At 34.8% G+C, this 23,116-nt stretch overlaps 3 protein-coding genes across 8 annotated transcripts; 1 reads left to right on the forward strand and 2 right to left on the reverse strand.

Annotated features, from left to right (window-relative positions):
* Positions 1–8,327: 8,327 nt before the first annotated feature.
* Positions 8,328–10,550, forward strand: LOC126855250 (vacuolar protein sorting-associated protein VTA1 homolog). The gene is made up of 4 exons (XM_050602720.1): positions 8,328–8,661; positions 8,839–9,276; positions 9,341–9,481; positions 9,620–10,550. The coding sequence occupies exons 1-4, from the start codon at positions 8,547–8,549 to the stop codon at positions 9,769–9,771; spliced, it is 846 nt and encodes a 281-aa protein (XP_050458677.1). The 5' UTR covers positions 8,328–8,546; the 3' UTR covers positions 9,772–10,550.
* Positions 10,551–13,008: 2,458 nt separating this feature from the next.
* LOC126855258 (novel acetylcholine receptor chaperone) lies at positions 13,009–17,609 on the reverse strand. Its single transcript, XM_050602730.1, has 4 exons — positions 17,004–17,609; positions 13,774–13,912; positions 13,313–13,419; positions 13,009–13,252 (listed from the first exon to the last, which is right to left on the reverse strand). The coding sequence occupies exons 1-4, from the start codon at positions 17,112–17,114 to the stop codon at positions 13,139–13,141; spliced, it is 471 nt and encodes a 156-aa protein (XP_050458687.1). The 5' UTR covers positions 17,115–17,609; the 3' UTR covers positions 13,009–13,138.
* Positions 17,610–17,736: 127 nt separating this feature from the next.
* Positions 17,737–22,609, reverse strand: LOC126855222 (uncharacterized). Of its 6 annotated transcripts, none has more exons than XM_050602668.1 (5): positions 22,185–22,609; positions 21,086–21,258; positions 20,591–21,021; positions 17,986–20,227; positions 17,737–17,865 (listed from the first exon to the last, which is right to left on the reverse strand). In XM_050602668.1, the coding sequence occupies exons 1-4, from the start codon at positions 22,245–22,247 to the stop codon at positions 17,994–17,996; spliced, it is 2,901 nt and encodes a 966-aa protein (XP_050458625.1). In that variant the 5' UTR covers positions 22,248–22,609; the 3' UTR covers positions 17,737–17,865; positions 17,986–17,993. The 6 variants fall into 6 exon arrangements, with proteins under 6 accessions (XP_050458625.1, XP_050458626.1, XP_050458630.1 ...); XM_050602669.1 differs by lacking the exon at positions 17,737–17,865 and having other exon boundaries at positions 17,900–20,227; positions 22,185–22,310; positions 22,410–22,608; XM_050602673.1 differs by lacking the exon at positions 17,737–17,865 and having other exon boundaries at positions 17,900–20,227; positions 22,410–22,606.
* Between the last annotated feature and the right edge of the window lie 507 nt (positions 22,610–23,116).

The following is a 23,116-nucleotide window of genomic DNA, read 5'->3' on the forward strand; positions in this document are numbered from 1 at the left end:
ATCCTAACCTAACCTAACCTAACCTAACCCAACCTAACCTAACCTAACCTAACCTAACCTAACCCAACCTAACCTAACCTAACCTAACCTAACCTAACCTAACCTAACCTAACCTAACCTAACCTAACCTAACCTAACCTAACCTAACCTAACCTAACCTAACCTAACCTAACCTAACCTAATCCCAACCTAACCTAACCTAACCTAACCTAACCCAACCTAACCCAACCTAACCTAACCTAACCTAACCTAACCTAACCTAACCCAACCTAACCTAACCCAACCTAACCTAACCTAACCTAACCTAACCCAACCTAACCTAACCTAACCTAACCTAACCTAACCTAACCCAACCTAACCTAACCTAACCCAATCCCAACCTAACCCAACCTAACCTAACCTAACCTAACCTAACCTAACCTAACCTAACCTAACCTAATCCCAACCTAACCTAACCTAACCTAACCTAACCCAACCTAACCCAACCTAACCTAACCTAACCTAACCTAACCTAACCTAACCTAACCTAACCTAACCCAACCTAACCTAACCTAACCTAACCTAACCTAACCTAACCTAACCTAACCTAACCTAACCTAACCTAATCCCAACCTAACCTAACCTAACCTAACCTAATCCCAACCTAACCTAACCTAACCTAACCCAACCTAACCTAACCTAACCTAATCCCAACCTAACCTAACCTAACCTAACCTAACCTAACCTAACCTAACCTAACCTAACCTAACCTAACCTAACCTAACCTAACCTAACCTAACCTAACCTAACCCAACCTAACCTAACCTAACCTAACCTAACCTAACCTAATCCCAACCTAACCTAACCTAACCTAACCTAACCTAACCTAACCTAACCTAATCCCAACCTAACCTAACCTAACCTAACCTAACCTAACCTAACCTAACCTAACCTAACCTAACCTAACCTAACCCAACCTAACCTAACCTAACCTAACCTAACCTAACCTAATCCTAACCTAATCCCAACCTAACCTAACCTAACCTAACCTAACCTAACCTAACCTAATCCCAACCTAACCTAACCTAACCCAACCTAACCTAACCTAACCTAACCTAACTCCTAACCTAACCTAACCTAACCTAACCTAACCTAATCCCAACCTAACCTAACCCAACCTAACCTAACCTAACCTAACCTAACCTAACCTAACCTAACCTAACCTAACCTAACCCAACCTAACCTAACCTAACCTAACCTAACCTAACCTAACCTAATCCCAACCTAACCTAACCTAACCTAACCTAACCTAACCTAACCTAATCCCAACCTAACCTAACCTAATCCCAACCTAACCTAACCTAACCCAACCTAACCTAACCTAACCTAACCCAACCTAACCTAACCTAACCTAACCTAACCTAACCTAACCTAACCTAACCTAACCTAACCTAACCTAACCTAACCCAACCTAACCCAACCTAACCTAACCTAACCCAACCTAACCTAACCTAATCCCAACCCAACCCAACCTAACCTAACCTAACCTAACCTAACCTAACCTAACCTAACCCAACCTAACCCAACCCAACCTAACCTAACCTAACCTAACCCAACCTAACCTAACCTAACCCAATCCCAACCTAACCTAACCTAACCCAACCTAATCCCAACCTAACCTAACCTAACCTAACCCAACCTAACCTAACCCAACCCAACCTAACCCAACCTAACCTAACCTAACCTAACCCAACCTAACCTAACCTAACCCAACCTAACCTAACCCAACCTAACCTAATCCCAACCTAACCTAACCTAACCTAACCTAACCTAACCTAACCCAACCTAACCTAACCTAACCTAACCTAACCTAACCTAATCCCAACCTAACCTAACCTAACCTAACCTAATCCCAACCTAACCTAACCCAACCTAACCTAACCTAACCTAACCTAATCCCAACCTAACCTAACCTAACCTAACCCAACCTAACCTAATCCCAACCTAACCTAATCCCAACCTAACCTAACCCAACCTAATCCCAACCTAACCTAACCTAACCTAACCTAATCCCAACCTAACCTAACCTAATCCCAATCCCAACCTAACCTAACCTAACCTAACCTAACCCAATCCCAACCTAACCCAACCTAACCTAACCTAACCTAACCCAACCTAACCTAACCTAACCTAACCTAACCTAATCCCAACCTAACCTAACCTAACCTAACCTAACCTAACCTAACCTAACCTAACCTAACCTAACCTAACCCAACCTAACCTAACCTAACCTAACCTAACCTAACCTAACCTAACCTAATCCCAACCTAATCCCAACCTAACCTAACCTAACCTAACCTAACCTAACCTAACCTAACCCAACCTAACCTAACCTAACCTAACCTAACCTAACCTAACCTAACCTAACCCAACCTAACCTAACCTAACCTAACCTAACCTAACCTAACCTAACCTAACCTAATCCCAACCTAACCTAACCTAACCTAACCTAACCTAACCTAACCTAACCTAACCCAACCTAACCTAACCCAACCTAACCTAACCCAACCTAACCTAACCTAACCTAACCTAACCTAACCTAACCTAACCTAACCTAACCTAACCTAACCTAACCTAACCCAACCTAACCCAACCTAACCTAACCCAACCTAACCTAACCTAACCTAACCTAACCTAACCTAACCTAACCTAACCTAACCTAACCTAACCTAACCTAACCTAACCTAACCTAACCTAACCTAACCTAACCTAACCTAATCCCAACCTAACCTAACCTAACCTAACCTAACCTAACCCAACCTAACCTAACCTAACCTAACCTAACCTAACCTAACCTAACCTAACCTAACCTAACCTAACCTAACCTAACCTAACCTAACCTAACCTAACCTAATCCCAACCCAACCTAACCTAACCTAATCCCAACCTAACCTAACCCAACCTAACCTAACCTAACCTAACCTAACCTAACCTAACCTAACCTAACCTAACCTAACCTAACCTAACCTAACCTAACCTAACCTAACCTAATCCCAACCTAACCTAACCTAACCTAACCTAACCTAACCTAACCTAACCTAACCCAACCTAACCTAACCTAACCCAACCTAACCTAACCTAACCTAACCTAATCCCAACCTAACCTAACCTAACCTAACCTAACCTAACCTAACCCAACCTAACCTAACCTAACCTAACCCAACCTAACCTAACCTAACCTAACCTAACCCAACCTAACCTAACCTAACCTAACCTAACCTAATCCCAACCTAACCTAACCTAATCCCAACCTAACCTAACCTAACCTAACCTAATCCCAACCTAACCTAACCTAACCTAACCCAACCTAACCTAACCTAACCTAACCTAATCCCAACCTAACCTAACCTAACCTAACCCAACCTAATCCTAACCTAACCTAACCTAACCCAACCTAACCTAACCTAACCTAACCTAACCTAACCTAACCTAACCTAACCTAACCTAACCTAACCTAACCTAACCTAACCTAACCTAACCTAACCTAACCTAACCTAACCTAACCTAACCTAACCTAACCTAACCCAACCTAACCTAACCTAACCCAACCTAACCTAACCTAATCCCAACCTAACCTAACCTAACCTAACCCAACCTAACCCAACCTAACCCAACCCAACCTAACCTAACCTAACCTAACCTAACCCAACCTAACCTAACCTAACCTAACCTAACCTAACCTAACCTAACCTAACCTAACCTAACCTAATCCCAACCTAACCCAACCTAACCCAACCTAACCTAACCTAACCTAACCTAACCTAACCTAACCTAATCCCAACCTAACCTAACCTAACCTAACCTAACCTAATCCCAATCCTAACCTAACCCAACCTAACCTAACCTAACCTAACCTAACCTAACCTAACCTAACCCAACCTAACCTAACCTAACCTAACCTAACCTAACCTAACCCAACCTAATCCCAACCTAACCTAACCTAACCTAACCTAACCTAACCTAACCTAACCTAACCTAACCTAACCTAACCTAACCTAACCTAACCTAACCCAATCCCAACCTAACCTAACCTAACCCAACCTAATCCCAACCTAACCTAACCTAACCTAACCTAACCTAACCTAACCTAACCTAACCCAACCTAATCCCAACCTAACCTAACCTAACCTAACCTAACCTAACCTAACCTAACCTAACCTAACCTAACCTAACCTAACCCAACCTAACCTAACCTAACCCAATCCCAACCTAACCTAACCTAACCTAACCTAACCTAACCTAACCCAACCTAACCTAACCTAACCTAACCTAACCTAACCTAATCCCAACCTAACCTAACCTAACCTAACCTAACCTAACCTAACCTAACCTAACCTAACCTAACCTAACCTAACCTAACCTAACCTAACCTAACCTAACCTAACCTAACCTAACCTAACCTAACCTAACCTAACCCAACCTAACCCAACCTAACCTAACCTAACCCAACCTAACCTAACCTAACCTAACCTAACCTAACCTAACCCAACCTAACCCAATCCCAACCTAACCTAACCTAACCTAACCTAACCTAACCTAACCTAATCCCAACCTAACCTAACCTAACCTAACCTAACCTAACCTAACCTAACCTAACCTAACCTAATCCCAACCTAACCTAACCTAACCCAACCTAACCTAACCTAACCTAATCCCAACCTAACCTAACCTAACCCAACCTAACCTAACCTAACCTAACCTAACCTAACCTAACCTAACCTAACCTAACCTAACCTAACCTAACCTAACCTAACCTAACCTAACCTAACCCAACCTAACCTAACCTAACCTAACCTAACCTAATCCCAACCTAACCCAACCTAACCTAACCTAACCTAACCCAACCTAACCTAACCTAATCCCAACCTAACCTAACCTAACCTAACCTAACCTAACCTAATCCCAACCTAACCTAACCTAACCTAACCTAACCCAACCTAATCCCAACCTAACCTAACCTAATCCCAATCCCAACCTAACCTAACCTAACCTAACCTAACCTAACCTAACCTAACCCAACCTAACCTAACCTAACCCAACCTAACCCAACCTAACCCAACCTAACCTAACCTAATCCCAACCTAACCTAACCTAACCTAACCCAACCTAACCTAACCTAACCCAACCTAACCTAACCTAACCTAACCTAACCTAACCTAACCTAACCTAATCCCAACCTAACCCAATCCCAACCTAACCTAACCTAACCTAACCTAACCTAACCTAACCTAATCCCAACCTAACCTAACCTAACCTAACCTGAATCCCAATCCCAATCCCAACCTAACCTAACCTAACCTAACCCAACCTAACCTAACCTAACCTAACCTAACCTAACCTAACCTAACCTAACCTAACCCAACCTAACCTAACCTCAACCTAACCTAACCTAACCCAACCCAACCTAACCTAACCCAACCTAACCTAACCCAACCTAACCTAACCTAACCTAACCTAACCTAACCTAATCCCAACCTAACCTAACCTAACCTAACCCAACCTAACCTAACCTAACCTAATCCCAACCTAACCTAACCTAACCTAACCTAACCTAACCTAACCCAACCTAACCTAACCTAACCTAACCCAACTCTAACCTAACCTAACCTAACCTAACCTAATCCCAACCTAACCTAACCTAACCTAACCTAATCCCAACCTAACCTAACCCAACCTAACCTAACCTAACCTAACCTAACCTAACCTAACCCAACCTAACCTAACCCAATCCTAACCTAACCTAACCTAACCTAACCCAACCTAACCTAATCCCAACCTAACCTAACCTAACCTAACCTAACCCAACCTAACCTAACCCAACCTAACCTAACCTAACCTAACCTAACCTAACCCAACCTAACCTAACCTAACCTAACCTAACCTAACCTAACCTAACCTAACCTAACCTAACCTAACCTAACCCAACCTAACCTAACCTAACCCAACCTAACCTAACCTAACCTAACCCAACCTAACCCAACCTAACCCAACCTAATCCCAACCTAACCCAACCTAACCTAACCTAACCTAACCTAATCCCAACCTAACCTAACCTAACCTAACCTAACCCAACCTAACCTAACCTAATCCCAACCTAACCTAACCTAATCCCAACCTAACCTAACCCAACCTAACCTAATCCCAACCTAACCTAACCTAACCTAACCTAACCTAACCTAACCTAATCCCAACCTAACCTAACCTAATCCCAACCTAACCTAACCTAACCTAACCTAACCTAACCTAACCTAACCTAACCTAATCCCAATCCCAACCTAACCTAACCTAACCTAACCTAACCCAACCTAACCTAACCTAATCCCAACCTAATCCCAACCTAACCTAACCCAACCTAACCTAACCTAACCTAACCTAACCTAATCCCAACCTAACCCAACCCAACCTAACCTAACCTAACCTAACCTAACCTAACCTAATCCTAACCTAACCTAACCTAACCTAACCTAATCCCAACCTAACCTAACCTAACCTAACCTAACCTAACCTAACCTAACCCAACCTAACCCAATCCCAACCTAACCTAACCTAACCTAACCTAACCTAACCTAACCTAACCCAACCTAACCTAACCTAATCCCAATCCCAACCTAATCCCAACCTAACCTAACCTAACCTAACCTAACCCAACCTAACCCAACCTAACCTAACCCAACCTAACCTAACCTAACCTAATCCTAATCCCAACCTAACCTAATCCCAACCTAACCTAACCTAACCTAACCTAACCCAACCTAACCTAACCTAACCTAATCCCAACCTAACCTAATCCCAACCTAACCCAATCCCAATCCCAACCTAACCTAACCTAACCTAATCCCAACCTAACCCAACCTAATCCCAACCTAACCTAACCTAACCTAACCTAACCCAACCTAACCTAATCCCAACCTAACCCAACCTAACCTAACCTAACCTAACCTAACCTAACCTAATCCCAACCTAACCTAACCTAACCTAACCTAACCTAACCTAACCTAACCCAACCTAACCTAACCTAACCCAACCTAACCTAACCTAACCTAACCTAACCTAACCTAACCTAACCTAACCTAACCTAACCTAACCTAACCTAACCTAACCTAACCTAACCTAACCTAACCTAACCTAACCTAACCCAACCTAACCCTAACCTAACCTAACCTAACCCAACCCTAACCTAACCTAACCAACCCAACTCAATCCAACCCAACCTAAACTTTTTTTTTTTACGTATGCATTACGATGCAATTATTTAACAAAATACGTAGTTTATCACAAATAATACGTCCTTATATAATTACAAACATTGGTAATACGTCATTATTTAACGAAAACGTCGTTTAACGAAAATAATGTATCGTTGTTTAATGAAAATCGTCTATTAACGAAAGTAACACGTCGTTACACATATAGAAACGTTTGTAATACATAGCTATTTAAACAAGAAACGTCGTTTTAAGCAAGTAATACGTCGTTAAACATATCGAAACGTTTGTAATACATAGCTATTTAAGCGAGAAACGTCGTTTAAAGCAAGTAATACGTCGTTAAACATATCGAAACGTTTGTAATACATAGCTATTTAATCGAGAAACGTCGTTTAACCTAAGTAATACGTCGTTAAACATATCGAAACGTTTGTAATACATAGCTATTTAATCGAGAAACGTCGTTTAAAGCAAGTAATACGTCGTTAAACATATAGAAACGTTTGTAATACATAGCTATTTAAGCGAGAAACGTCGTTTAACGCTAAGTAATACGACGTTAAACATATAGAAACGTGTGTAAAACATAGCTATTTATGCGAGAAACGTCGTTTAACCTAAGTAATACGTCGTTAAACATATCGAAACGTTTGTAATACATAGCTATTTAATCGAGAAACGTCGTTTAACCTAAGTAATACGTCGTTAAACATATCGAAACGTTTGTAATACATAGCTATTTAATCGAGAAACGTCGTTTAACCTAAGTAATACGTCGTTAAACATATAGAAACGTGTGTAATACATAGCTATTTAATCGAGAAACGTCGTTTAATATTGAAGAGGCGTACTCGATATCTAGATTGAACTAGATAAATTTTTTAAAACTATCTTTTTTAATGCTGCTCACGCATGCATTTGCATAATTTGAGAGTTACCTAGAATTTTCTAGAAAATTTTAGGAGAGATTTAACAAATTGGTCGCTATATGTCTAGAGAATTTTTAGGACGTTGGACAAGTTGATCGCCACATATATGTCATGCAAATACGTACTTTAATGATCGCGTCGCTTATATGAAGATACGACTCTAACGAATCTTTAAGTACGACGTATATTATATGAGAATTGATTATACTTTGCCGAGATAATAAATTATCTTCGATCGAGTATTAAAAAGATCTCTATAATTACAAATTCAGACGTTAAAATATATTTCCGTTAAAATATATTCTCGAGAAGCAATCTGTCGAAAGGAAATTAAACTTTAACGCACATCTTTGACGTTTCTCTCGTACCAATGGCATTGATAGGACCCGACTTACCGAAAATTCCGTCTCCTTTGAAAAGCATTCAGCAATATTTAACAATCGCAGCGAAGCACGATCAACGAGACGGTGTCGTTAGTTATTGGTGTATGTATATAATAACATCGTATATTTCTATCCCTTAACTATATGAAAATATTTCAGTATCTTGGAATATTTTCAGCGTCTTTTAGCATAGATATCCGAAAAAATATCTTTTAACATTCTTTGTCTTCTTTATTATTACATGAGTTAGAGAAACGTTAAAATTTCTCGTCGAAACAGGCCGTCTTTATGCTCTTCAAACTGGATTAAAGCTATCTACGAAGACATCGGAGGAAACAAATTTTTTATTGAAATTAATGGACTGGTTGGAGAAAACGAAGAAAGAGTTACACGATAATGAGGCTATTACTAATGATATAGCTGCTCAAGCGCACTTGGAAAATTGGGCCTTGAAACTTTTTTTGTATGCCGATAAGAACGATAGGGCTGCGAATTTTTCTAACAATGTAGTACAAAGCTTTTATACTGCTCAGGCATTGTACAATGTATTGACATTGTTTGGAGAACTAAGTGTAGAAGCAGTGCAGAATCGAAAGTATGCGCAATGGAAAGCATCTTATATCCACAACTGCTTAATGAATGGAGAAACTCCAATTCCAGGACCGATGAAAGAACAGGATGAAGAAAATGATTCTGTCGAAGCATTGAATAAAAATGGTAAGGTGACTATTTATCCTCTTGTAAAGTTATTAGAGTCCAAGAAACATTTTATGGTTATTAGATAATACCAATTTGAGTGTTGATACTACTGAAAGTCCCAAGGATAATATTTCGCAAAGTATTCCATCTGTTCCTGTAAATCCACCGACTACGAGATCTCGGTCATTTGATGCAAAGGACAATATTGCGTTTAAGACTGAAAGTAAGTCTTGTAATATAAATATATTTATTTATGAAAGAAAAAAACAAATATATAATTAAATCGAATAACTTTTCAAAAATATGCCATAATTTGATATGAGATAATTATTCCACTTCTGAATAAAATATAATCTTACAGATGATGCTAATCTATCGATAGAGCAAATTAATAAGGCCCAAAAATTTATAAAATGGGCGAGTAGCGCATTAGACTATGAGGACGTATCTACTTCTGTAATGAATCTTCGGAAAGCTTTGCATCTTTTAACTACTGGTCAAGAACCTGCATAGACGAAGGAAGTGCATAGATCACACATTTGGTAACAGCTTACTTGCGATTAACTGCGTTATACTTGTCGCTTTTTTCCTGTAATTGTCAGTAAACAATATTTTACTAACGTTTCACAATTTTTATACATGTGCAACTTTTGAATACAAATAGAAGACGAAAATAGAGACAAGTTTACAATAACTAGTCAAATTGGCCTTGAATATATGTGTTGCACCTATAATTAAAAATCGAAAGTTGTTACGGACTCTTTGTCCCTAGATTTTAATTGTTATTGTTCGAAATAAGATAGAATTGTAACTTTATCGTATTTATTAAAACTATTTGCCCTGAGAACTTTAATGTGTTCTCTAACAAAAACTCCAACGTCACTCTACTCTGTTCCTCGAATAACTTTTTAATAACTTTATCAAAATGAAGACATGAGAAAAAATGTTATTGTTTCGCTAATAATCTAAAAAAAATTGAAGATTTAAATATTACAAGCCAATTAGTCTGAAAAAAAAAATAAATAAATAAAAATAAAAATGAAAATTTTAATATGTTGAAACACAAATCATGTAAAAATTAACCAAAATTGTTTTAAAATAGACAACTCGATATGTAATTTTTGGGGAGAATAATATATTATTATACTTCTGCGAACTTTAGAATTTAATAATTTTTCGTAAGCAAAATGAATTTATATTTCATATTATGGGATGTATACATCTCTTGTACATAATATATTTTTTTATATATACTTAATGAGAAGAAATAAATAAAAAAATGTAAATATGTACACACACGAATATCGATCTTTTCTCAAAATTTCCTAGTTTTTATTAAATTGTGTGATATAAAAATGTGATTATATCGAAAAGTTTTAATATTTAAACAATAATACTTTCTCGGTACAACACTTGAACGATGTGTTATGCGTGTTTCACTGCAATTTTATATACAAAAGAGAAAATTCAAACATTAATATAATTATGCTTTAAACAAAAATATTATATATCTGGTATTATCTTTTTAAAATCCAAAGTAAAATTAATTTATGGGAATTATTATAAAATTGTTATAAAGAGAGAAAGATATTGATTTTATATCCAAGTGCATAAACATTCCACAGATAATTACTGTAATTCAAAGTATTGCCGTGTGAAAGTACGAACGTGGAATATTGAATGATGCTAGGGAAATCTATCCACTAATTTCTCACTTTTAGTTTTATTTATCAAATTGTCCGATCACATTCCTCATTCGTGAATTTTTTAGAAATAAATTAACGCTAATATACATGTGTTTCGATTATCAAGAAACATTTTCTCTGTATGTCCATACACGCATCCTCGCACGACATATATATATATATATATATATATATATATATATATATATATATATATATATATATATATATATATATAAGGACATTCATTCAAGTGGCAGTTAGTACCTTATGCTTAAACTAATAATATTAGTTGAGGAAACTGACAAATAAGAGCCGAGATAGTAATTAATGCGCTATAACTTTTTTATTATTTAATTTTAGTAACAAGTCTGCTTTAAATATGTACGTTTCGAACCGTTTTTTGATCCTCCAGCACAGATAAAAACAAAAATTAAATTCGTGTTTAAAACTTTACATGTGCGATATTAGTTGTTACGATGGAAATTTATTTCGAAATCAATAATCAGGGAGAAAGATTCACTGAAAGTAAATGTGTAAAGTACAAATTATAGTGAACAAAATCGAAATACCATCGTCACATATGTATCCGTCGATTTTAAAATATAATGCACAGACTCTATGCGGATTTTAATAAGTCTTTTTCCTTGATTATCGATTTATATTTTAAATTTTGATAATGTATAATTTTTGTATAATTAATATTGTACAATTTATATATATATAATATTGTATAATTTATTGTGTTAAATTTTAAATATAAATTTAATTTTTATATATTTTATCTATACTGAAGATGGACCAAAAAACAATTCGAAACGTACATATTTAATGGATACTTGTTATTAAAATTAAAAAACTTAAAAAGTTTTACGCATCAATTACAGCGCTCCAGTTCTTATTTGCTAATTTCCTCATCTAGTATCGTTAGTACTCTGAGTTTATTTCTATTATTATTAAGTTAAGCTAATGTCATCGAGAACCAATCGCATCAATGTCGATTAATTATTACGCACGGCGAAAATTAATTTTCTTTCTCCGTTTATATCATAACGAAAATCTTATATTGTACTTGTTTATATCGTCTCTCTCTCTCTCTCTCTCTCTCTCTCTCTCTATATATATATATATATATATATATATATAAACTGTTTATATTACATAGCAGGTACTAACTGCTTATATTATTAGTGTTATTATGTGTATATTGTGCATCTATATGTATATGTATATGTGTATGGTTAATACGATAATCATTATGTAATTAAGAAAGGGATGACAAGAGACGGAAAAAATATTAATCGGAATAAGTTAACCAAGCTTAAAATTAACATCGATGATAACTATTTCCGCTAATGACCCTTTGCTTTTACCATTGTCCTAACTGTAATATAAATAGAGAGAGATAATCTCTTTAACCATGGTCAGTGCGACTATCGACATTGATGCAATAGTATCTTGTCTTAAAGGATTAAATTGTTGCAGGATGAAACACTATCACATTCATTAGCAAAAACAACGTTCACAGATTTCTCATCTGTGATTACTATTAATATTAACAATTGAATTTTGTATATCAGATTTTAATCACTAAATTACGTTCGTATATGGAAATAATCTGTATAGGTCAAATAATCTACATTATGAGATAAGAAAGGCATAAAGCTAAGAAATTATTTCTTTTTGCACAATTTTGCAATTAATTGCAAATTTTATCGCGTTTACAAACTTAACAACGTTCGCTTTTTATTCTGTAAATCATATTGCAATATAGTGCGTCAAGCAGATATAGAGTGCAATGAAAATTCATCTCACTATTTGCATTAAAAATTATCATCGTAAATTATTCGTTTTCCATCTCGCTTTCTCTTTTGAAAACGTATATACTTTTCACTGATTTAATCCATATGATCCCAAAGTACCGTTTCTTCTTTTCTTTCTAGATATTATTATAGATATAGTTTCTTGTTGAATACCTTTCGAGTCTATAAATAGCAGGAAAGAGATGAAAAGTAAAAGATATTACGATATAAGAATAAACGCCTTGAGCTTTTTTAGAAGAGAATTACATTTTTGGAAAAAGGAGCAAAAGAGAGAGACGTTTGATATAAATAAACACTGACTTTACGGTGTTTTAGAAATGAAATCGCAGAATGGTTTAACGTAAAAACGGCATTCTTCAATCATAATCCTGCTCAGTCTTGCTTCTTAATTTTATCATCGACGCCATTTGCCGTCACCGATTGCGTATCTTCTCGTCTCAGCTGCCAGTCGATTACCAATCGCCCCGTCAGCATAAAGAAGAATACCTGAAACCATACTTTACTTTTTACCAATTTACGGTTCGTGAAATTCAAACGATTACTCACCAGTGCCGGGGCAATCCTCTCGAATTTATCGTTGACCATGTAATGAGAGTACACGGCCATCAGCATCAAAAGAAGCAGCACTGTATTCGATAAGTTCTTAACTTTGTCTGAAAACAATTCACATGATTAATTTAAACGGTTTCCCAATATCGTTTGTAAAATATGAAAAATATCTACGGTAGAGTTTATGATCCGGATAGTAAAGTAAGAAAGAATTTATAGAAACTATGTGAATCTGAGTAAAAAAAAAAGGTTGGCATTCAAATTCAAGGGTTTGCATTCGTAATCCGTGTCGAGTAAAAGAAAAATTTGCGATAATAAATGTAATATAGATTCAACGATCAAAAGAATTGACGATACAAATAAAAAATCTCCGCGAAAAAGATAATCTGACAAGATGAGCGTCTGCAAAGAGAAAGTATTACGGTCGAGGAATGGAATGGTTGATTCTTTGCACCTACGACTTGGAATAATCGCCATGGCGAGTCCGCAGATAATCTCGAGCGAGCCAACGACTCTTCGGTACCACTTGCTAGGCACTTTGAAGTCGAGCGTCCCCGAAAGGGGGAACACTTTTGCGTATTTGACATACTCTTTTCTCTGTGCAACAAGAAAAAGAAGTATTAAAACTCGATTGTGAAAATAAAAAATCGCTTATATATATATCAAGATAGTTGTCCTTTACCTAGGATTACACAAATTAATCCAATTTAATGCCTGATATTTTCTGTCGAAAGCTCAAATAATTGTTTCTTCAAGAAAATCGAAATGTACCGAACTGCGCTTTGGAAATGTAAATAAATCACAAATCGTATTCTTTAGCTAATTTTAGACGAATTTTTGACAAATTTGATGGATTCTGAAATATATATGAAATTTGATAGATTCTGAAATATATATATTCTCTCTTTTATCGATCAAACGATTTAATATCACAAATTTTGAATATAAAATACAATACCGTTAAAAAAATTATTAAAATAAAATATCTCATTGGTCTTATATTTTGTCTCCATTACGCTATATATTTATTTCAGTATATCATATGTGTAATGGCAAAATAATCGAGAAAATCCGTCTTGGCAGTCTCAGACAATTCAACGAGAATTTGAAGAAAATGTGACTTGTTCTAATATGCGAAGTATATAAATATCATTCGCCAGCAAGTCAGCAAGATTACTGGCATTTGACCAAGTAATCTGTACGAGTGTTTACCTTAAAATCATTTTCGTTGTAATCATTTTCGTCGGAGTAACGAAATAACGGAATGACACACCAAACGACTCATCTTCTACATTATATATATTTGTTTTATTTTAAAATGTTCGCGAGAGAAAGATGACAAAATATAATATAAAAGATTATATATATAAAATATTGTAAGTTTTAACAAAGAGGCAAAATTTTAACAACAACTCAACACATTGTATTTATTACCCAAATATACATGCATATATATATATATATATATATATATATATATATATATACATATTAATAATTTATCAGGCGTTTAAATATTTTAAGTTTGCGAGATGAAAGAAAATTTGCTGTCTTTAATTGCGACTACACACATGTACTTTAATATGTACCTATATATCATTATTAAGTGCGCCTATAATGAGCTTAAACGGCATGCGTCTTATAATCAATGAGATTACAGGTATTATATTTTTTCTGTCTTGAGATCCTCTCATTAAGAGTGTCACAGTTGGCTGATGCTACAATCAAATGTTTGGCATTGCATTAATTCGTTTATACAGATCGCATATATATTTTTTTTTCGTTTCATTTTTATATAAATAATTTTAATTACACTGTGTTTTTTGGTTTTGTCACAATTATGTCAATTATTTAAAATAATATGTGTTAGTAAACAATAATTATTGATTAGTAATTAGCAATAGAAAAATAATTATCAATAGAATATGATAAATTAGATGCAAAATAAATCAGAATGTAATAAGTTCGATATACAACTTATGCCAATCTGCAAAATGTCAATTACAGAAATAGTCATTTTGTTGCATTTTTCTAAAGAGTGTCAAAATATTGTACGATACAATTACTGATATAAATTTTATTCTTATATACTGAGATTTCTTTGAAATTTTTTCGTATCTGACAAAATTTATTTTTAAAACAGTATTTGAATTCTCTGTTAGTTCATTCATATCTATATGAGTATTTTTATTTTTTAAATGCGATGATTCTAATTTTGATTTTCTTATTTCTAATAAAGTATTTCTAGTATTTGTAATTGTAATTTGTAAAAATATATTTTTTATTTAAAAAAAAGATATAGAAGCATCTATTTTTAAATTTAAACATAAATATATATGTGTGTGTAGAACGATTAAGATTGAGAAGTTCAAAAACAAACCGCGCATGCGCGGTTGTGCTTCCTATTAATAACATCTAATTAAAATTAATTCTCGCTAAAAGTCAAAATGTAAAGTAATTTCATTAAACTCCCTCTCCCTTTCTAAAAAAAAAAAGAAAAAAATTTAAATAAATTATTCTACAATTCGAGGGCAAAACTCTTGTATGTAAGAGATAGATGACATTCCATAGGCTTGCAAAGGATCAAAGAATAATTTGTCAATTAAAGTTTACACATTCAGATATATCGACGTTTATATACAAAACGATGAAATAAAAATATTAACTATCTTTTCAATTAATTATCTTCTTTCGCTCGAACTACATATTTGTCATCGTCGTTGAATTTTTTATCTTTGCGACGTTAAAAATGCGGAAATGAACATCGTGGAAACGTGGGTTGTTCTAAGTTAGCGAGGAGAAAAACGTCTTTGCCATAAGCACGTAACATTATATAACATCAAGCTGGGCTCTCTGTGTGACAGACGGAATATAGATGTACGCATAAACGCGGCGTGTGTGTCCACTTTCGTACTGACTTTGATGTATATACGTCGACATCCCGCGAAATTACATAAGCGAAAGCGAGACGGGGAATATTTACAACTGACAAATGGCGTCCAGTCTGTCAATCCAATATAATCAAATATTTTTTTCCATTATTTATATAATTATCTTAATTACTCGATTAATGTTAATAATTGTATATATAATTGTATAATAATGTTAATAATGTTAACTAATTGAGCGTTACATTTGTGTAGCTTATTGCGAACGAATCAAATTCGGTCAATTTAATGATCACAGATCATCAAATGAACATTTGAAAATATGATTGATTATTAATTCGGAGATTTGTTAATTTCGCTCATTTTTTGCTAATTAAAGCATTAACTTAACATGTACAAAATAATGACTGACATGAGATATCATTATATTTAAAGACTATATTTAGGATTGTACTTAACAAGATTAACTTATTTTTTGTTTTAACAATTATTTATCATCGATCAATTTCAGTTTTGTTAAATGTAACATGATTTAATTAACTGTCAATTTTAACAAATAACACAGCAAACATTGACCTTATCGATCTCACTTTATCAATCTCATATCGTTTTATTGGGATTAATCAATAAATTTCGCTAGCTCGAACATATCTATAACATAGCTATAACAATATAATTTAACAATAAACTACACATTTTTTATCGACTTTTAAATCATCAAAACAATGGTCGCACTATATTCATCATGATGCGTCTCATCGGAGTGTTGAGCGAAGAGAATCGGTCTCCGGACGACTTACCAAATCTTTGTGCAGATCTTTGCTGATGTGCGACGTGAGCTTCATAGTGCCGACGAAGACGAAGAATATTCCGAGCAGCACCGAGAGCGACTTGAGCACTATAGAGCCCATCTTGATGGCTCCGGTGTATACGCGAGTATCGCCAATCGATTACCGGAAGCGAACGCGGCGCGGACAGTCGTGATTAAACACAAATCTTGTTTCCACGAGATCGCACCTCGTCGTCGAAGCGGAGAGTACGAGCGAACGAGCGAGCGAGCGAGAGAAAGAGTGAGAGGGGGAGGAGAGAGAGAGAGAGAGAGAGAGAGAGTACAGTCTAAGAACACATGTCTGCGAGAAATAAAGTGCATTCCTCGGAATTGTTTGTTAGAAGGCGACAGCGACAGTGACGATGGCGACGGTGACGACGAAGGCGACGGCGATATCCATGGCACGAGTTGTCCCAACGTCCTCTGTGGCTGACACCGCAAACGCCTCCCGACGATGACGTCAACGGTCGATGCGCGCGTACATCGGCGTCACCGCGCCAGCTATTTTCTGATCGATACATGGACGCCACTGCCGCTTCTTTTCCTCTAATCGATATAGAATGTTCCATCCTTCTCCCATTGCTGTTTCTAACGGCTCGGTGAATTTTGAATGGATGACTCGAATTAAACTGAATTGTGAATCCATCCCCTCGACGCGGGGTTTCAAATAATAGAGGCAATAAAAACGAAATAAAAACAAAAGATTACTCACAAGGGGAGTCTGTGCAAGAACATCGGCTTCACTTTTATCTACACGACTCGTTATCGCATCTTGTCAAATTGCATTAATCTTGTACCTGCGTCTTGTACCAAGACATCGAACGATTACGTAGCTAAAAGATTAAAGATAAAAATTGTGAATGTCATACTGTCTCCTTGTGTGATCCTATTTAAAGCTTATATTCTTATATATTCAGTTTTATTAATACCCTATATAAGCACAGAAATCTTACAATTACGATTATTTACACGCGCGCGATGCTTTACAGGCCCGCGGCTTCAATGCGGATTCATTATTACAATTTACATTATTGCTATTGATGTTAGAAGATGTTTTTGCATTTATCAGAACAGTCATAGATGCGTTACTATCGCTCAACATTACGGCTCTTCGTCGACGCAAAATCACTACCCCTTTACTCTGTTGGTTCTTTTTGTTCTTCACTATAGATGACATCGTCTTCTTGACATCGACCGTCAATGAAATGTCCATCTTTTCTTTCGCTTTCGTTTCTTTTAACGTTGCTGCTTCTAGCATAGTTTCGCAATATTGTGAACTCACGGATGACTCTCGAATAGTATTGAGACCGGAGGCGTTTACAAGAGGAGGATTCTGAACGTAATTATGATCATTGAGACACAAATGGCTCGACATCTCGATATTGCTTTTGCTTGATGTCCATCGAGATGTTTCGTTTCCGATTGATATTTGACTTACGTCTCTATTCTCGATATCATAATTAAGCATAGTCTCAACTTTTTCGGCAATCTCAGTGGCGGAACTTTTTAATTTATCATCAATTTTGCAAGTACCATTGTCGCTATTATTCGTTTTTGCAATTGTAATAGAACTTTCGATATTACAATTACTTACTTTGTCTTTGTTAATTACATTTTCAATCTTAGGAACGTCTATTCTGACTTCGGGTGCACTTTTGGTGTTAGAATCAATCATTTTTTCGATTTTAATAGCTGTTTCGGTAACAAAGATTTTCGATTCTTCTTCCGCGCGACTTTTACCATCATTATCAACATTACTATCACACATCTGGTTAATCGTATAAGTAGTCAAATCCGTTAAATCCTCATTATATTGAGATTCGCACACTTGTTCAATCATTTCAATACAAGTAGTTGAAACCATTAAATCTTCATTACATTGAGACTTATATATACGTTTGTCGTTGTTACGATTTCGCACCTCGTCAATTACCGCATCATTTTCACCAGAGAAATTTAATTCCGCTACTTCTCTAGAGTCTTTCAAAGTTGTTTGTACAAGGTGCAATGTTTCAACTCCTTTGGAACTAATATCCATCACGTTATCTAACTGTTTTGCGGTAATTACACCATTGTGAAAAGGGATCGACTTATCATCTATTATGGATGCAATCACAGGGACGTCTTTGTGTTTATTCTCAATTAGAACAATTTTTACATCATTTTCAATCATTTTATGATCTTTGGAGATTTTCGCAGAATCAATTTTCTTCTCAGGACTATCTACAATTTCGCCTTCCTCCAGATTATTCGAGTCCTTCATCTCGACACATGTCGATGTACTACTTACTTCTGTCGAATTTATAAATTTAATATTTGATTCATTCTTTGTCTTATCCTGTTCCGTGATTTTTTTCACTCTGTGATTCACTGTATTATTTAAAGTGCAACCAGAAGACGCCCGGAAATTTATATCCGCCGCAGCTTTATCACTTTCATGCAAACCTTTGTTGTGCAAAATATTTGCTGCTGTCTCTTTTATTCTGCGATTCTCGTACCTCTTATTCTTGTACGAACTATTTCTTTCCTTGTCTTCAACATCGCTCGACGAGTGTTTGGATTTATCCCACGCCACATCACCATGTTCTCTATTCCTATGTATTGTTTTACTTTCATTTTCCATGCTTTCGTAGTTCCTCTTTAATCTATAGTCTCTTTTTGTTCTATATTGATTATCGTATTTATAATCATCATATTTCCTATTATTTCTATATGTCCTATTTGATCTTTCTCGTAAACGGTGGCCGCTCGAACTATCATAATCACTCCTGTTTCTAGAATAACTTCTCGACAAATTATATATGTAGCCACTCTTCTTGTAACCACTAGGCTCATCCAGGACGCGATTCGAAGCAATACGAGAATTACTCTTCTCTTCCCTTTTCCAACCATTTATATAATCTCGACTCTGTTTCGCCATATCTTGATGCTCTGAAACGGCTCTACGTTCGTCGAGTAAAATTTTTCCCTCTTTAAGAGGATGGACGGCATTTAGTCGATCCTCGAACTTTGCAAAATTATCTTTCATCTCATATTGCGCAAGGTTGTCTTTCAATTCATACCGCACAGTACAATCGTAATCAATTTCATCGGTCACGATCTTGCTTTCGTCATCGTCGATCTTTAAACGCTTATTCCCACACGTACCGTCTTCTTCATTCATCCTCTTTCCCGAATTCTTTCTGCATGGATTTTCTGTAATAAGATTACACTCTACTAAATTATAATTTTTTAAAATAAAAAAAAATCTATTTTTATTTGATTATACTGGCTGTTCTAAAGCAGCAATTTAAGCATTTCTTTTAAAGTACAAATATTAAAAACAAGATATTAAAAAATATAATATATATTTTGATTTTGAAGCACATGAATTGAACATAAAGTTTGTTTCGTTTTTTTTTGCTAACAAATGAAGACCGAAAAACGGCACAAACTTTTCGTTCAACCCAATATATCAAGAGCTTCTTATATTACATTTATCTTACATAAATAATTGTATAGTTTGAAAATTGTTATATACAATTTTATTTAGCCCTATATAATATACATATACATTACCTGAATCAGAGAGAGAGTGTCGTATGACAGTATTAGATTCATTGTCGTTATTATTTATATTAGATTGAGATCCATTCTCCTTATCACTTTCCACAATATTTTCTTCGGAAATCCCTTTTAAATTAGCTTCTACATCAAGCTTCAATGAGTTTCTTTGTGACTTTGCGTCTTCTTTCTCATCTTTTGTAATTCTTTTATGTAATCTCTCTGCAAATACTGTGGGCAGTTGAACATCATATTGTGGCTTTTTATTTTTATGTTCGTTGCGATGAAATTCAGTTTTATGCAATATAGTCTCATCCTCTTGCAAATGCATTAAAGGAGCATTGTCATATTTTTCGACCATTGTATGCTGTTGATACAATGATCTATGAGCAGAAAAATCCCGAGATTCACCTTTGTTATTTCTTCTAAAAGTTGCATCGTCCAATCTGTAATCATTATAGTAACATTAGAAATTTCGCAATATCAGTTTTTGTACAGCATTCATTGTACCGCTTTCTAAGATCGCTTATCATCTTGTCCTTCCGTGCAATTTCAGCTTTTGCAGTTTTCAATAAAGAGAATAGATTTTTCTCCAATTTTTCCTTGATCTTCTGAATATTTTCAAATTTACTCTTGATTGAACCAAGTTCTTTCTTTAATTTTTCGCAATTACAAAGTTGATCCTTTATAGACATTCAAAAACATCAATTTATTATTTCATATTGTATTTTATATTGTATGTTATATAATGAAAATTATTTTTATAATTCAGTATTATTCTAGACAATTTTCATACTATTCTAACAGTATTATACTAGACAAATTTCATTCTATTCTTAACAGAATATATATATTTATACAATTTTTTTTAGATATACATAAAAATTTATGAAAATGTATGTAATCAGCTGCAATTTGTTAAAGATCTTTACATCAAGAAGAAAGCTAGATTCCGCAAGATTTATCATCACATAAACTGCATAAGACATAACGCCACAGTATAACTCCAATATTATTTACTTCCAGAATCGTTATTCTTCAACGCAAGTAAAAGCAAGTTGCTATGAAAATTTAAAAAAAATGTACGTTCTGTGTAACAATATTAAAGCTATTTTAAATGGGATATCAATGAGTGAAAAGATAAAATATTCCATATATATATATATATATATATATATATATATATAGTAAATAAAGCTAAGTTATTTCACTACATTGGCAATAAACGGTATGAATATAGTAAACGTGATTATACGAACAATAAAATCAACATAATCGCAACTATCCTAAGCTGCGTTCGGAAACATCACTCGTGTGCACACAAGCATCGTTTTATCTTTGTTCAACTTTTAGTAAATACTCCTAAAGACAAATACTAAAATACAAACACATCTCAATGGCGGGAAAAACACGTTACAGGTTATATTAGTACAATTATATACTCGATTATATACTCTACTATATACTCGAATAATTTCTTGGATTCAAATTTAACCAAGGATTAATTTACTCTTTCAAAGCAAATATTAACAAATATATATTATGTTCGTGTGTGTATAAGAAGGAAATCATGCTAATCGAGGTCAACATTACCGTAAATGATTCTCACATTTTTATCAAGATTTAAATTGAAACTCGGTAAATCTGCATAAATATCAATGTCATCCTCCATTTTATATGATTTCTCATATCGAGACGATTAATGTGCCGAAATGATCATTTCTCTGCCATCAATCTGTATCGAATTATGCAGAAGATAGTTACACACATTACACATACCGTGTTCCGATGCAATTACTACCAGTACTCAAAATCTATAGTTTACGTTACGTACCTTATAGATTTTCAGTGCTGACAGTAATATTGGAACATTTGAAACACGGCCACAGCTGATCGCAACCTGGGGCTCGAAATCTGGAAGTCGATCACGTAATTTCACGTGAAAATTTTTCCAGTTCACGTGAACTTTTTCATTATTCTCACGTGATCACGTAACTGTGCGTAAAAAGTACAAAACACTAAACGGTTAGTATAGGGATTAAAATATATTGGTATTAAAACCCGCGATAGCTTTGTGATTTTAAATTAATACATATACGTACGCCAAAGATAAATATGACATTTAAACAAGAAGAAATGCTATATTAAATTTAATAAGGGGTCAAGTAAATAGAAAAAACGAGAATTAACAAAAATTATTATTATTAATATTAATAATTTTAATAAAATGTTGCATGACAATTAAATTATTTTGTAGACATGGCAAGACATAAAAGAAAATATATCTTAAAAAAAGAAGTCAGAAAGCAAAGCTAATATGCAAGAAACGGGAGAAGGTCCTCTTCCTAAAATAGCATTCTCAAATTTTAAAAAGGATGTTTAAGATTATTAATTAGAGGGGTAGCTAAATTAGAAAATATTCCTAAAAGTGGAATTATAAATGAAATACATAACATGTACTTATACAAACATGATATATAGAATAAATCTAGATAATACAGAAATAAACCACATTAAACTAAAATATAATAGAAATAGGAA

This window comes from Cataglyphis hispanica, chromosome 15 (genome assembly GCF_021464435.1).
Source record: "Cataglyphis hispanica isolate Lineage 1 chromosome 15, ULB_Chis1_1.0, whole genome shotgun sequence".
Lineage (NCBI taxonomy): Eukaryota > Metazoa > Arthropoda > Insecta > Hymenoptera > Formicidae > Cataglyphis > Cataglyphis hispanica.

Bases quoted from the DNA above. Each gene is read 5' to 3' on its own strand.
- LOC126855250 (XM_050602720.1), top strand. From the start codon at position 8,547: ATGGCATTGATAGGACCCGACTTACCGAAAATTCCGTCTCCTTTGAAA. The intron at 8,662-8,838 runs GTATGTATATAA...TCGTCGAAACAG, and splicing joins CGGTGTCGTTAGTTATTGGT to GCCGTCTTTATGCTCTTCAA. The intron at 9,482-9,619 runs GTAAGTCTTGTA...ATAATCTTACAG, and splicing joins TATTGCGTTTAAGACTGAAA to ATGATGCTAATCTATCGATA.
- LOC126855258 (XM_050602730.1), bottom strand. From the start codon at position 17,114: ATGGGCTCTATAGTGCTCAAGTCGCTCTCGGTGCTGCTCGGAATATTC. The intron at 13,913-17,003 runs GTAAGTCGTCCG...CTTGTTGCACAG, and splicing joins AAGATCTGCACAAAGATTTG to AGAAAAGAGTATGTCAAATA. The intron at 13,420-13,773 runs GTAGGTGCAAAG...AATTGTTTTCAG, and splicing joins CATGGCGATTATTCCAAGTC to ACAAAGTTAAGAACTTATCG.
- LOC126855222 (XM_050602668.1), bottom strand. From the start codon at position 22,247: ATGGAGGATGACATTGATATTTATGCAGATTTACCGAGTTTCAATTTA. The intron at 21,259-22,184 runs GTGAGAATCATT...ATGTCTATAAAG, and splicing joins ATTTAAATCTTGATAAAAAT to GATCAACTTTGTAATTGCGA. The intron at 20,228-20,590 runs GTAATGTATATG...ATCTTATTACAG, and splicing joins ACACTCTCTCTCTGATTCAG to AAAATCCATGCAGAAAGAAT.